The sequence below is a fragment of the Lepisma saccharinum genome, chromosome 14 (assembly GCF_977018435.1).
Source record: "Lepisma saccharinum chromosome 14, izLepSacc3.1, whole genome shotgun sequence".
NCBI classification, from domain to species: domain Eukaryota; kingdom Metazoa; phylum Arthropoda; class Insecta; order Zygentoma; family Lepismatidae; genus Lepisma; species Lepisma saccharinum.
The window spans coordinates 77,595,188-77,608,687 of record NC_139242.1 but is presented as its reverse complement, the minus strand read 5'-3'; the positions used below and the strand labels follow the sequence as shown (position 1 = coordinate 77,608,687).

Below are 13,500 nucleotides of genomic sequence, written 5' to 3'. Positions count from 1 at the left end.
TGTGATTTAACCTACCATTTCACTGTTAATAATATATGTAATTTCTTTAAGGGTGCTGCCCGTTGTGGAACTTCGATGTAATGGATCTGATCATCAGAAAACAAACTGAATAACCTTTTTGGCAAGGCAACAATGGATATCACCCAATATTGTATTATTTGTGAACAAACGTTGAGTGAAGGTGACGCTGTGGTTGTGATAAAAGGCTTAAATGCTATAAACAGCAGCAGTTTACGTCGAAAAGATGGAATATTTGAGAAATTGGAAAATGAGACGAATGTGAGGTTACATATTAAGTGCCGTAAAGACTATACTCGTGAGAGTAGTATTACTGCTGCAAGTAATTGTTCACCACAAAATTCAATACTCCTTCGATCAGCAGTACATATATTTCACTTCAAATGTGATTGCTTGTCTTGCAGTGAAGTTTGTGATTTTCAAGCAGAAATGAAAAAAAAATGTGAACAGACGAGTTAAAATATTTGAAGTTCGATCCTTAACATTCAAGGATCGAATCATTGAAGCTGCCATCAAGAGGAACGATGATTGGGGAAGGACAGTGCTTGATCGAATGCACACCGTTATTGATCTAGTTGCAGTTGAGGCTAGGTATCATCATCCTTGTTTCACTAAATTTTACACATCCTCACCTACATAGGGAAAACGTGGTAGGCCTGAAGATGAGTGTATTTCTATAGCATTTCTGCAGTTATGCTGCTACCTTGATAATGATAACGACGAGTTATGACAATAAAAATAATACATTGTCATAACAACATTTGAAAAAGGTTAGGCTAAGTTCAAAGTTCCACATTTGTGCAATATTTATAACAATTTAGTCTTAACAGTTATTTTTGACTGGCAATATGAAAAACAAATATCTTCAATCATATGTGTTCTTTCAGACAAGAAAGATATGATACATTCAAATTTATAATTAAATTTATTGAAATTGTGTACATTTGCATTGGCATCAAGGTTTATATACAAAGGTCAACTCTTTAAAATTGTTCAATGTATAATATGATGTCATACTTGGTATTTTGTATCAACATTAAAAAAAATGGTAATTGTAATCATTAGATAAGTATATTGTAATATACATAGTAAAATAGCTGTAACAGAGCAAATATGTACATTTACAACACAAACATTCAAGCTGTTAAGCACTTATGGACAAAAATATAAAACAAAAACAATTGAAGATAACACATACTAAAAAATCGGGCTTGAACTAGTTGCTCTAATACTAGTTGTCTGTGACTTGGTGAGAAGCTCAAGATGGAACAAAGATAAGTACAAATTGAGCTGAAGATGGAACAAGGATAAGGAGAGATATATCAATATGGGATGGTGATATATTTGTATAATAATTGTTGCTTTTAAAGATTAAACTTGGCAACGTTATAATAACTTGGATGTTTAAGTGATATAGAAGCCTTTTATGACTTGAAGGAACTTTGATCATGATATAATCTGATAAAGATTCGAAAGTTGTGGAATGACACTGATATGTATAAAAGATGCCATGTTGATTTTGAAGCAGTGAATAGGTATCTGTTTTCATCTTGCTTAACGAGCATGCTTGTAAATGTTACAGTTCCTCAAATGAGTGCTTGGAGGAAGGTTGCATAGAGTGACACTTATATGTTCTACATTTGGATGTGGTTTGGTCAGATGATGAATCTTGAAAAAGGAAGCTCAGAATTGTGAATACAAAGACTTGCTTTATCCCGGAAGGAGATAACAAAGAGATATTTTCTTCTCAAGTATAGCATTGATATGTTATAAATGCTCTTGTAATTTTGTTGTTTCTAGTTTTCTTTTATCAATTTAATAATTATAAAGGTATTTATTATTGTTTGAACATAAACATTATTCATTAGTATATGCAAATTTAAATTTCCTTTTCAATATAGCACCATAGCTACTACCTATTGTGCTGATACTGAGTTAGAATTATACTGACTAACATGGTTAAACTTAGATTATGAGGACTCAAATGGTACAATTATTGGATAGGAAAGAATAAGTTATTGAGTTGTGAATATTCTTCTTTCTGATATTAGTTTCAATACCTAACATTATGGAGAAGGAGATCACATTGGCTGACATTGTGATGATGCTCAAATCGCAGCAGGCAGAAATGAAAGAAGGTATCTCTGCAGTGCAAGGTGAAATGAAAGAAGGTATCTCTGCAGTGCAAAGTGAAATGAAAGAAGGTATCTGTGCTGTGCAGAGTCAGATGAAAGAAAGCATTGAAGCCAGTAAAGCTCAAAGTAAGGAACTTAGAGAAATTAAGGTAGATATTTCACAGTTCCGTAAGGAATGCTTAGATAGAACAGAAAAGTTAGAAAAGAAAGTTCAATTACTGGATCAAAGGATGAATGATGAGCTAGTTTATCTTGCTGCGGATATGGATAAAAAATTAGACTATACAGTTAGTAATTTATCCAAACAGTTTACTTCTCAACTGGACCAATGTCTTGAGGTTTGTGCTCAGTGTAGTGTATCATTTGGTACATTAAGTAATGATCTAATTAAGTTACGAAGTGAAACCAAGTATGCTCATTCAACTGAACCACAGGTTGATGTCAAATCTATTGGCATACAACATGATGAGGTTGATAAAGAAGTTATGTCTAGCAGTGCAAGGCATATTATTATCACTCGCGTTCCAGAGAATGATGCAATTAGGAGTGATGTTGATAGTGATAAGTCGGTGGATATTAGTACAAGGCACAAGTATTACAGAGATGATGAATTGCATAAGTTGCATGATGTAAATAATAAAGGCAATATCAACTCTTCTTTGGAATTAGGTGTTAAGAATGCACTTCTACAAATAGAAACCAATATCATGAGTGTAGTTAATAATGCATTAACACCATTATCAACTCATGATATAATAGCAGTTAAAAATACAGCTAAAGCACAGAGTGACTTTACACCTCGAATGAGTTCTCACACTGTAAATCAGAGACAACATACAGTTGGGAATAAAGATGAAGTTTGTCATGGTTCACCAAAAAGTAGTCTTGTTAGACATAATATAGGAGTGAATACTGAATCTGAGATGTATAATAGTACAGATTCAGATCATGATAGAGTAAGTATGCTTAGTGGTCCATACCGAAATACAAGATTAGAATCTAAGCGTCGAAAATTGAGGAAGAACAAATCAGTTGCTAATAATAATGTTGATGACAAAATTTCATATGCACAACATGATGCGGGTCATATGACTAATGTTAGTCATTCAGTAGATGTTCCATTGACTAATTGTAATAAGAGTCAAATTAAAGTTCTCATTAAACCACAGGACTTGAGGCATTTCCCTCATTTTGATGGGATATCTTTAGAGTTTGCACCATCGGAATTCTTAGAAAAAGTAGAGGAAAACCTAGATATTTATGACATCAAAGAAAGTCAATTCTTGAAGTACATACCAAAACTTCTAACTGATTGTGCTAGAACTTGGTACTTAGAAGTAAAGAATCAGTTTACCACTTATTCTGAATTTAAAGAGGCTTTTTTGGCACATTATCAGAATGACCGCTGGAAATCAGTAAAGTTGAATTCTCCTTTTACAAAAGAGAGTAATGTAAGCCTGTTACAATATGCGAATAAGAACTACAAAATTTTGAAGTCTACTCAGCCTCATGCTGAAGAACCTCATTTGATAGCACAATTAGCCTCATTATTACCACACAGGATTAGTGAACATATGGTGATCAATAATGTACGTACATTGCAACAAACGTTGCAAGTAATTGAAAATTTTCAATCTTTAAGAAATAATCCTGCACGGTTCAATGACACGAACAGAAATAATTATAATCCAAAGAATAAGGCTAGAGTAGCAAATGTTTCATGTGCTAATGATCAAAATAGAAATAAGGATAGATATTCTAATCAATCCTATAGAAATTCTAGGACTTTTAATAAAAATAATAACAAACAATCATCTTCTGATGTTGGTAATAGAGTTCAACAGCAGCATGATAAACAATCATGTGATACAAGGGTGCAAAACACAGTTGGCAGAGAGATCTATAACAATGGTGATGGTTATGATAAAATAGAATATTACCGATCAGATAGTGACGGTGGCCGAAGCAAAACTAGTGACGGTAGCCGTAGCAAAACTTATAGAAACTCTGCTTATACTCAAAGTTCAGCTTCTAATTGGAGACTCCGAAGCCAATAACACAAATTAAATTTTAAGAATCAAATTAAATATTTAAGTAGGCATATACATGATATTTATTTATTTATTTTGTAATGTAAAATTGGTGATCTTGTGCAGAAGTTTCTTGCCCAAGTTAAACAAGTGCAAGTTGATGTTTCTTTAGCTGCTATATCTTACATAAATGTAGTAACTGCTTGACACATCAACTTACAAGGGTGGTTGGTTGGGAGTATCTTCTAGACTGTTGGTCTAGGGAGGTATATTTGGCCACAGTACTACTGTTCATCTTGATGGACAAAAATACAATATAATATTTTGAAGTACAAGTTTGTGATTTATTTTATGCACAATTTAGTTGCATGATCACTATATTTAAGTTTATTAGACTTAAATATAACTCCGCACATTTGTGGGAAACTTGGCATTATTATGCACAACAAAAGCAAATTTTAAAACACTTTAATAATAGTTCATCTATGTAACAAACTTGAATAGCTGGTGAAAGATGTTACCCAAGATGTTAGTTAAGTAGTGGTAGTGTACCAAGAATGTAAGTGCATTTAAAATGCTTATATACGAGAATTATTTTATTTGCTATTAGGGAATTGTTAAGTCAATAATTCCTGAAGATGAATTGTTTCCTCGTATATTTTATGAAGTTGACATGTAGCAGAGACATCCACTAGATGATCCAAGCTCGTCACTCATAATTCCATGCCACAGTTGCATGAAAGCATTGTGAAGTGTTCACGTAAAGGCAATAGTAAGTCCTATTGTGACACTTAATGTAGAAATATTTATTATATGAATATATATATATTTTTTTATGATGCACATGTATCTTTGGTGCTTTATCAAGTTTGGATTCTTCCAATAGTAATCGTGTAGTGTTGATAGGTTAGGTATTTATGATTTCAAATACACTTATCAAGCTAAGCCACACGATGGTGCTGCTGTATATGATGATTGAAGGTTGACTATTTCCACATCTTAGGGGTATAAATTTATGAAGGAAAAATACATATTAAGACCAGTTACACTAGTTTTTTCAGGGAATGTAATGTTCCATTTATGTTATAATATAAATGTACTTAATTACATAAGTGATTACTCTGAGCCACGTGTCTTATATTTATAATGATCGTAAGTATCAAGTATCTTTTGAGATAACCATTCTTACCATGTTTTGGATTAAAGATATGTTAGATGTATTTTTGATGACTTCTGAAATCACACATGACTACGTTACAAAGATTTTAGTCAATTAAGCCTCAGAGATATGTTATTTTATCAATGCACTTGCTAGGATTGATAAAATATTTATACAGACTAGGATGAAATTTTGTTGGTATGAGGTATATTTTAGTTGTTTTATTCTAAATGAATAACAACGTTAATTTGTGATTTATTTTGACAGCATATTAAAGGACTTTGACATGATCATATGATATCTTTGCACTTGAAGATATTATAGTAATGAGCTTTCACAAGGTATTGTCAGTGTGATGTCATTCTCTATAAGTGTGATCTATATTAAGAGTAGACACAGATTGATTAATTATTTGACAATTTCAGATAGTATTTTCTCAATTTGCAAACTCAAAGCAATTCTGATAATCAAAAATTGATTCATGGTTGTAAATTCTTTTTAATACACCCATGTATATGTTTGACAGTGTTATACATCTGAGATTATATATCCAATATTTATGTTCATACTTCATAAATGTATAATGCAATATTTTCAAACATATTACAAAACATGATAATGATATCTTAACTGATAACATATTGTTTATTTTGTTGGTTTGAAGGACAAAAGATACTGCTTTGTTTCACAACCATACCCATGTGGGTTGGTTGGTTGAGTTCTTCTCTTAGACTGTTGCTTAAGGGTGGTACAGTGAGTCACAGTACTTTATGCACAATTTTTCTTTAATCAGATGTCAATGTAAAAATTTTCTCATTTTTCATGCTTCTTTCCTTGAGTCTGAAACATTAGTTCAGGTATGAAGTATTCATTTGTAGAGTTTGCCTTAAGTTGATCTTCTTAATCCGACATTGGTCCTCATTCATATATCTTGATCCTTAGTTGTGATGAGCAGTGTAAAAATTCAATATAACAAATATTCTTTGTTATGTGTATTTTGGAGTGCAAAAAATGTATAATATAATGTGATAGCATGTGCATAATAGATTTTAATGCTAAGATTTAGCTGTGGCGTAAAAACATTTTATAGAGCTCTGAGATTCCAAGAGTTGAATTGTAGGCTCAAATAGAAATAAACTTGACAAGAAGCAAAGACGTTTTGATCTAATCTTAAGTCAAGTAGTAGGTTCCTTTAAAATGCTAGAATGCATTATGGCTCCAAAATGTGTTCACAAAGGGCAGAATAGAAAATTCGTGCCGTGACACTGTGAGTTCAGGAACAACAGTTATTTATGTTTTATAATTTTTGTGCGCACATCATAATTTATACATTTCTTGCATGAATTGATTTGTGATGTAAGAAATCTTAGTTTCGACACTGTAAATCTGAGGATGTTTGCTTTTGATGCAGGGACTTAGATTCTTGTCTTGTTAGCTGATGTTACTAGACAAATGGATGAATACCCAATGGGAAATTTAGTTGGATCATAGGTAACTTACTCTACATATAGAAAATTATAATTAATATATTTTTGGCTAAATAAAGATTAATATAGAAATTATGCTCTCAGATTAAGAATGAAGTTCTTAATGGTGCTTCATTGGTTCATAATAAATAAAAATGTTATGTAACTACATTGTTTTATGTAAAAATGGTTCATATGGAACTTCACTAGATAATAGTTGTTGGTATGTAGAACTTGATTTTTCTTGTTTGTTTTTCAACATTATTATGTACTAAAAACTCATTATGTGTAGTTGCACTGTATTGGTTCATGATGAACAAGTTCTTGTTGTATTGTTGGAAAACAAATATTCAGTTATACTCAGTTGATTATAATGCTAAACATGAAAACAGTTTGTAAATATAGAGGCATTATATTAATTATTATATGTTAAAAGTCTCAGTAGTGCTCAGATCTGTTGTTGTGGGTTCGTCCCTTGTTGAGTGCCAGTATGACAATAAAAATAATACATTGTCATAACAACATTTGAAAAAGGTTAGGCTAAGTTCAAAGTTCCACATTTGTGCAATATTTATAACAATTTAGTCTTAACAGTTATTTTTGACTGGCAATATGAAAAACAAATATCTTCAATCATATGTGTTCTTTCAGACAAGAAAGATATGATACATTCAAATTTATAATTAAATTTATTGAAATTGTGTACATTTGCATTGGCATCAAGGTTTATATACAAAGGTCAACTCTTTAAAATTGTTCAATGTATAATATGATGTCATACTTGGTATTTTGTATCAACATTAAAAAAAATGGTAATTGTAATCATTAGATAAGTATATTGTAATATACATAGTAAAATAGCTGTAACAGAGCAAATATGTACATTTACAACACAAACATTCAAGCTGTTAAGCACTTATGGACAAAAATATAAAACAAAAACAATTGAAGATAACACATACTAAAAAATCGGGCTTGAACTAGTTGCTCTAATACTAGTTGTCTGTGACTTGGTGAGAAGCTCAAGATGGAACAAAGATAAGTACAAATTGAGCTGAAGATGGAACAAGGATAAGGAGAGATATATCAATATGGGATGGTGATATATTTGTATAATAATTGTTGCTTTTAAAGATTAAACTTGGCAACGTTATAATAACTTGGATGTTTAAGTGATATAGAAGCCTTTTATGACTTGAAGGAACTTTGATCATGATATAATCTGATAAAGATTCGAAAGTTGTGGAATGACACTGATATGTATAAAAGATGCCATGTTGATTTTGAAGCAGTGAATAGGTATCTGTTTTCATCTTGCTTAACGAGCATGCTTGTAAATGTTACAGTTCCTCAAATGAGTGCTTGGAGGAAGGTTGCATAGAGTGACACTTATATGTTCTACATTTGGATGTGGTTTGGTCAGATGATGAATCTTGAAAAAGGAAGCTCAGAATTGTGAATACAAAGACTTGCTTTATCCCGGAAGGAGATAACAAAGAGATATTTTCTTCTCAAGTATAGCATTGATATGTTATAAATGCTCTTGTAATTTTGTTGTTTCTAGTTTTCTTTTATCAATTTAATAATTATAAAGGTATTTATTATTGTTTGAACATAAACATTATTCATTAGTATATGCAAATTTAAATTTCCTTTTCAATATAGCACCATAGCTACTACCTATTGTGCTGATACTGAGTTAGAATTATACTGACTAACATGGTTAAAGAGTGTCAGTACTCGATGAATCAACTTATGACGAAGATGAAGGAATATCTTCCACAAGATACTGATGTCTCAGAAACAACTCTTAAGAAACGCCTATGTGATCACTATGGAGAAGACATGATAATAAAACACGTAAAGGGCAAACCTCTACAGTATGTTTCCGTGATACAAGATATAAAATATTATCCAAAAGTTGGTACACACAGAAAGAAGAAGATCCAAAGAACGAAAGACTTAGAATTGTTAGAACTGCTTCCGCAATAATTCGGGAAGATATACGATCTGAAACATATGCTAAAGATATGTATCCAAATCCACATTAATGCTTGAAGACAGCTGATGATATGGTTCCAGAGACATTAAGGGTCTTTACAGAGGGTGTGATTATGAAACGAATAAAAGGAAATGAAGAGTCCATCAAAAGAAAATGTGCATGTATTTAGCATGCTATTATATCAGCAATAAGACCATGGTCATTCAATTCAATGATTCAGATTGGACTTGCAGTTCATCCACATAGATATTTTGGTTCAAGAAATATTATTGATATGTTATCATGGGTTTATGTGCATCCTACAATGAAACCGTATTGTATCTTAGTTCTGCAATGTTAAGTGATGAGGAAATTGTTGTTGACAAGGAATTATTGAATCAGTTTATATTTGATAATGCAGACATCAATGTTCGGACCTTGGACAGACTAGGAACTTTCCACAATACGGGGAGCATTATGTGCACTACTCCTGCAAGATCTGTTCATCCCAGAAAATAAATTGTTCGGTTGAAGAAGCAACCACCAGAATGTTACCTTGCCAAATTTGGTAATGTTCCATTACTAGGGGCATGCATATTTCGTTTTTGACGAAAAAACGAAATTTGAAAAAACACATTGTTGTGTTAATTTTTCATGTTTTTGAAAGGTGTGAGATGCATTTTGTGACCATGTTTTGTCACGAAATAATGCGAAATGAACTTCAAAAAGCGAAATTAACTCTTAAACACGAAATTTACCATTTATATACCGACGCGACAGTTTCTGAAGTCTGAATTATCCTGAGAGTTATGCAATTCCCGGAAAATTGATTAATTCTGCTGTTAATATTGGAGAAGCAGAAATGGATTCCTTTACACAGAAATAAACTTAATACTCTTATAACTACATAAATGTGCTATTAGAAGTGAAAAGTTAATTCTGTGGAATAAGTGTAGTTTTTAAATCAAATTTAGGATTATATTCACAATTTTAAAACCAAAATGTCTTTTTATATACCACTTTTCATCCAATTTTTCACCGCTATAACACCGATATTTCATTTTATTTACCGCTTTTGAACCCGAAATTGACTCAGTTTTTGTACCGAAATTTTGCTTTTTTATTTACCAAAAATATGTGCCTCTATCCATTACGCACATACGTTGTGCCTGCTGTCCGTGGCCTGGAGAAAATCAAGATTAAAGAAATTGAATACACCAAACAGGTAGCACCATCAGTGCATGTTGCATCACTTCTTGATTTTGTATAGATGTGCGGAAATCACCTTACCTTGTCACCAAGTCCAAGTTGGAGTATTTATATGGAGTTTGCCACTGAAGGTAGCAAGGATTATCACATTTCTGAAATAAGTATATTACCATTTATAAAGCTGCTGCCGACAAGTCCAGATGCCATATACTCATCCCTTATGTTCACAGTTGAAGAATGCATGAAACATGGTCAAAATACATGTATTGTTACTTTCGACCAACCTCTATATCTGAAAGCCTCTGAAATTGTTGCGACTTCTCATGACAACGGAGGTCTGTCGTCAGTTGTCCTTCGTCTAGGTGGATTCCACATGGTTATGTCGTACATGGGAGCGATAGGATACATGATGAGGGGAAGCGGATTGGAAGAATCTTGGTCAGTAATATATATTAATCGTTACAAGTCGGGAAATAAAAGTGTAAAACTTCAATCAACACCAGGAAAATTTGATTACAAAGTAATGGGAAAAGTTTCCACAGAGTTAAATTTATTTTTTACATTATTGGATTATATTGGTTAAATTTATTTTTAACATTATTAGATAGGTTGGTTAAATCACAAAAATTTATCTTCTTACAGTTATTGGAAATTTTATTTTCTTTAATTTATGTCTGAACACATTTTCGGCTCAACCTTCACCATTTTTAGTTAATAAAGCAATTATGATCAAACGTAACCGTTCATCCGCCATTTTCCAATATGGCGGACAGAGCACAACTCGGATTGTCGGGGACTTTTAGTATGTTGTTTGAAATACCATGCTGGTGATATCTACCAATTTTTATCTCTGTTGGAATTTTTTCCATTCTTTGATGACATTTTGCCTACTTTTACTGGACTATAAGAGCTGGGTTGAGGATGAAGACAAGGTCGTATTGTGAATATATACTTCTTGTACACAACGGTGGGTGTGTCCTGCGGACTGGTGAGACGACGAGAGGCCGTCCTGACTAACGCCGCTGCTGTCTTAGAGGGTAAGACCCATTTTATCTAAGTGGACTTTCCACTTGGAACTTGCTTTCTAGTTAATAGTTAAACGATTGGCCTTGAAGTTAGTAATTAGTACTTAGGTACTATGATGTTAGGATTTAGAACAACAAATAATTATTATGTCTTGGAACAGTGCTTTTAAATGAAGTCTTAGTATTAAGTATATCATATATAGTACCTTACGCAATAGTGTTACACTACATTCCTTATAATGCAAAATATCAAATCTCTTTGTGACCACGGTGACACTGGTTAACGACAGGCTGAAGAATAATGAAAAATTGTTCCCATCAGGAAGCCACACAGGCAGCATATGAAAAAGTAAGTTTGTTTTACATGTTTAAGAATACTTCACTATATTTAATATGTAAAAGAATAACAAACACACTGCAACATCAATTTTATGTTTTCCAGGGGTCAAAAATAAAAAATTAATTAAAATTCAGGAAAATGTAAAAACTAGAAATTTGATTGAACTCTTTCGCTGTGGCAAGCAACTTCAGTCGATTTGCTTCAACATGCTTAACTTACGAAAGGCGAATGCAGTTGATTTCGAATATTCTCGTCCTTGCTGGTGTCGAGCGAAGTCATCCCATAAGAAAAATTATTACCAGACCATTCTGCCATCTAATCTCTGTCATTTGAACTATTTTCGAAGGAAATAACTCACTTTGGTTCTGAACAAATGAAAAACGTGTACCACTGTGTGTATGTATGGCAACAAGGATCATTTATCTCCTCAGTGCCGTGCCCAAGATTTTTGAAAGAGGGGGGAGGGTATACATACTTTTTCTTTAGTAGTCAACCCTCATTTCGCTATCCTTCCTGCTTTTTTTTTTTTTGGAATGATGGACCAAAAGGGTTATGAGCCCTAAAAAAAAAAAACTCCCTGCTCCCTAACCCCCTGGGCATGCCACTATCCATTTCAATAACAATGAAAAGCTAACACCAAGAGTAACTCCAGGCTATGTCCATTTTTCAAAGATTAATGGAACAATTTATATCAGTACTTTAGAATACTTCTTTTACAAATTTATGCAATTCTGAATATTTTCTACAAAAACTACGCAGCGAAAGCTACATCAGAGTGCCAAAATCCCACAGCGAAAGAGTTAAAATAGTGTTTATGGTATTTTATGAACAACTAACCATGGTAGCACAACCAACCTTTGAGGACCACTTGTTAGAGCACTGAGTCCAGTGAATGATATTCAGGGAACAACTTTCCCCGCAATTCATTGTGCAATATTTCAGGCTAACAGAAAAGATCCTGTATTGAAAACATGCATATGATCTTTGTTGAAGTGATTCAATGTATGATTATCATGATTGTATGAAAAACGTGTACTCTTTACCTTTTCCAAAGCGTTATAGATTCCGTGTAAAATTTTCTCAACATAAGAAGGCCTATCATACACTTTCCTTAACATATGCAAATATTTGCCCAATTCCCAGAGTACACTGCGTGATGATGTCAAGTTGAACTCATCCATTAATGCTGGTTTTTTTCCCCTAAACCAAAGTTACTTCTTTATTACTGATACTTTCAAGTTCTTCAATTGTCCTCACGATGCTGTGTCAACACAAAAATTCTGCAGTTCCCACCTGGGATTGAACCTGGAACTGCTCACACCAAAGGCAGGAGCTTGGTGGGAGCTCATGCTGCTTTATTGAGAACATAAGAGAAAAATGTAAAAATCCAGGTACATAATCGCAAAGTTCCAGTGTACATTATGTTTGTTTTTGTCTACATTCATTAATTATTCCTATGTACTTCTGCAAATGACATTTACCTTCGTAAGCTGGTGCCAGTTTGTTCAAGCACAGGTAGACACTGCAGAGGAGATCCTCAGGGGTCAAAACCATTACAGATCGTAAGTAGTTGGACAGGATTTCTATCATCTTCAGTCTTGCACTTGTGTTTTCTATGTGCTCCAGTGTTCTTGCCAGTGCCAAATATGGAACCCTATGGGAAACAGAATGTTAAAAGCCAGTCCAATGTCTCAGTTAACACATTTCGAGGGCTGCTACTTTGAGAACTTTCTCTATATTCATTATTAATATGTAGCATCCAATTTCGAGTTTAAAAAATGAAGCCTATGCACAGAGAGTGTACCAATGTGGTATTTTTAAATATACGAGGGAGTCGAAAATTATCTACACTTTCACCATAACTCTCCTTAGGTTGGCTACATTGCCTTCTGCCCTCGGATGTTATAATGTTGTACCCTTGTGGTTATGTCATAAAAGTTCCTGAAATTAAAGAGAGGGCAGAATTTGAGAATTATTTAAAAATGATTATTCGTCATATTGCATTGTTTTATTTGCTAATTTTAAATGACCCCTATCTGATTAAACTTTATTGCATTGCCTGATTTTGTAGGTTTTTCACCATTATTTCTCCTAACAAACTGATTCTAAAGAAGGTTCTATTTTAACCACGATAAAC

The 13,500-nt window shown here is 33.0% G+C and overlaps 1 protein-coding gene across 1 annotated transcript in view; it reads right to left on the bottom strand.

Moving 5' to 3' along the window:
• DNAlig1 (DNA ligase 1) overlaps nucleotides 1-13,500 on the bottom strand; it is a 52,846-nt gene that overhangs the window by 16,090 nt on the left and 23,256 nt on the right. The window contains exon 7 of the mRNA XM_083136009.1: nucleotides 12,845-13,017. Within this exon, the coding sequence (XP_082992135.1) occupies nucleotides 12,845-13,017 (173 nt within the window). The remainder of the gene's footprint in view (nucleotides 1-12,844; nucleotides 13,018-13,500) is intronic.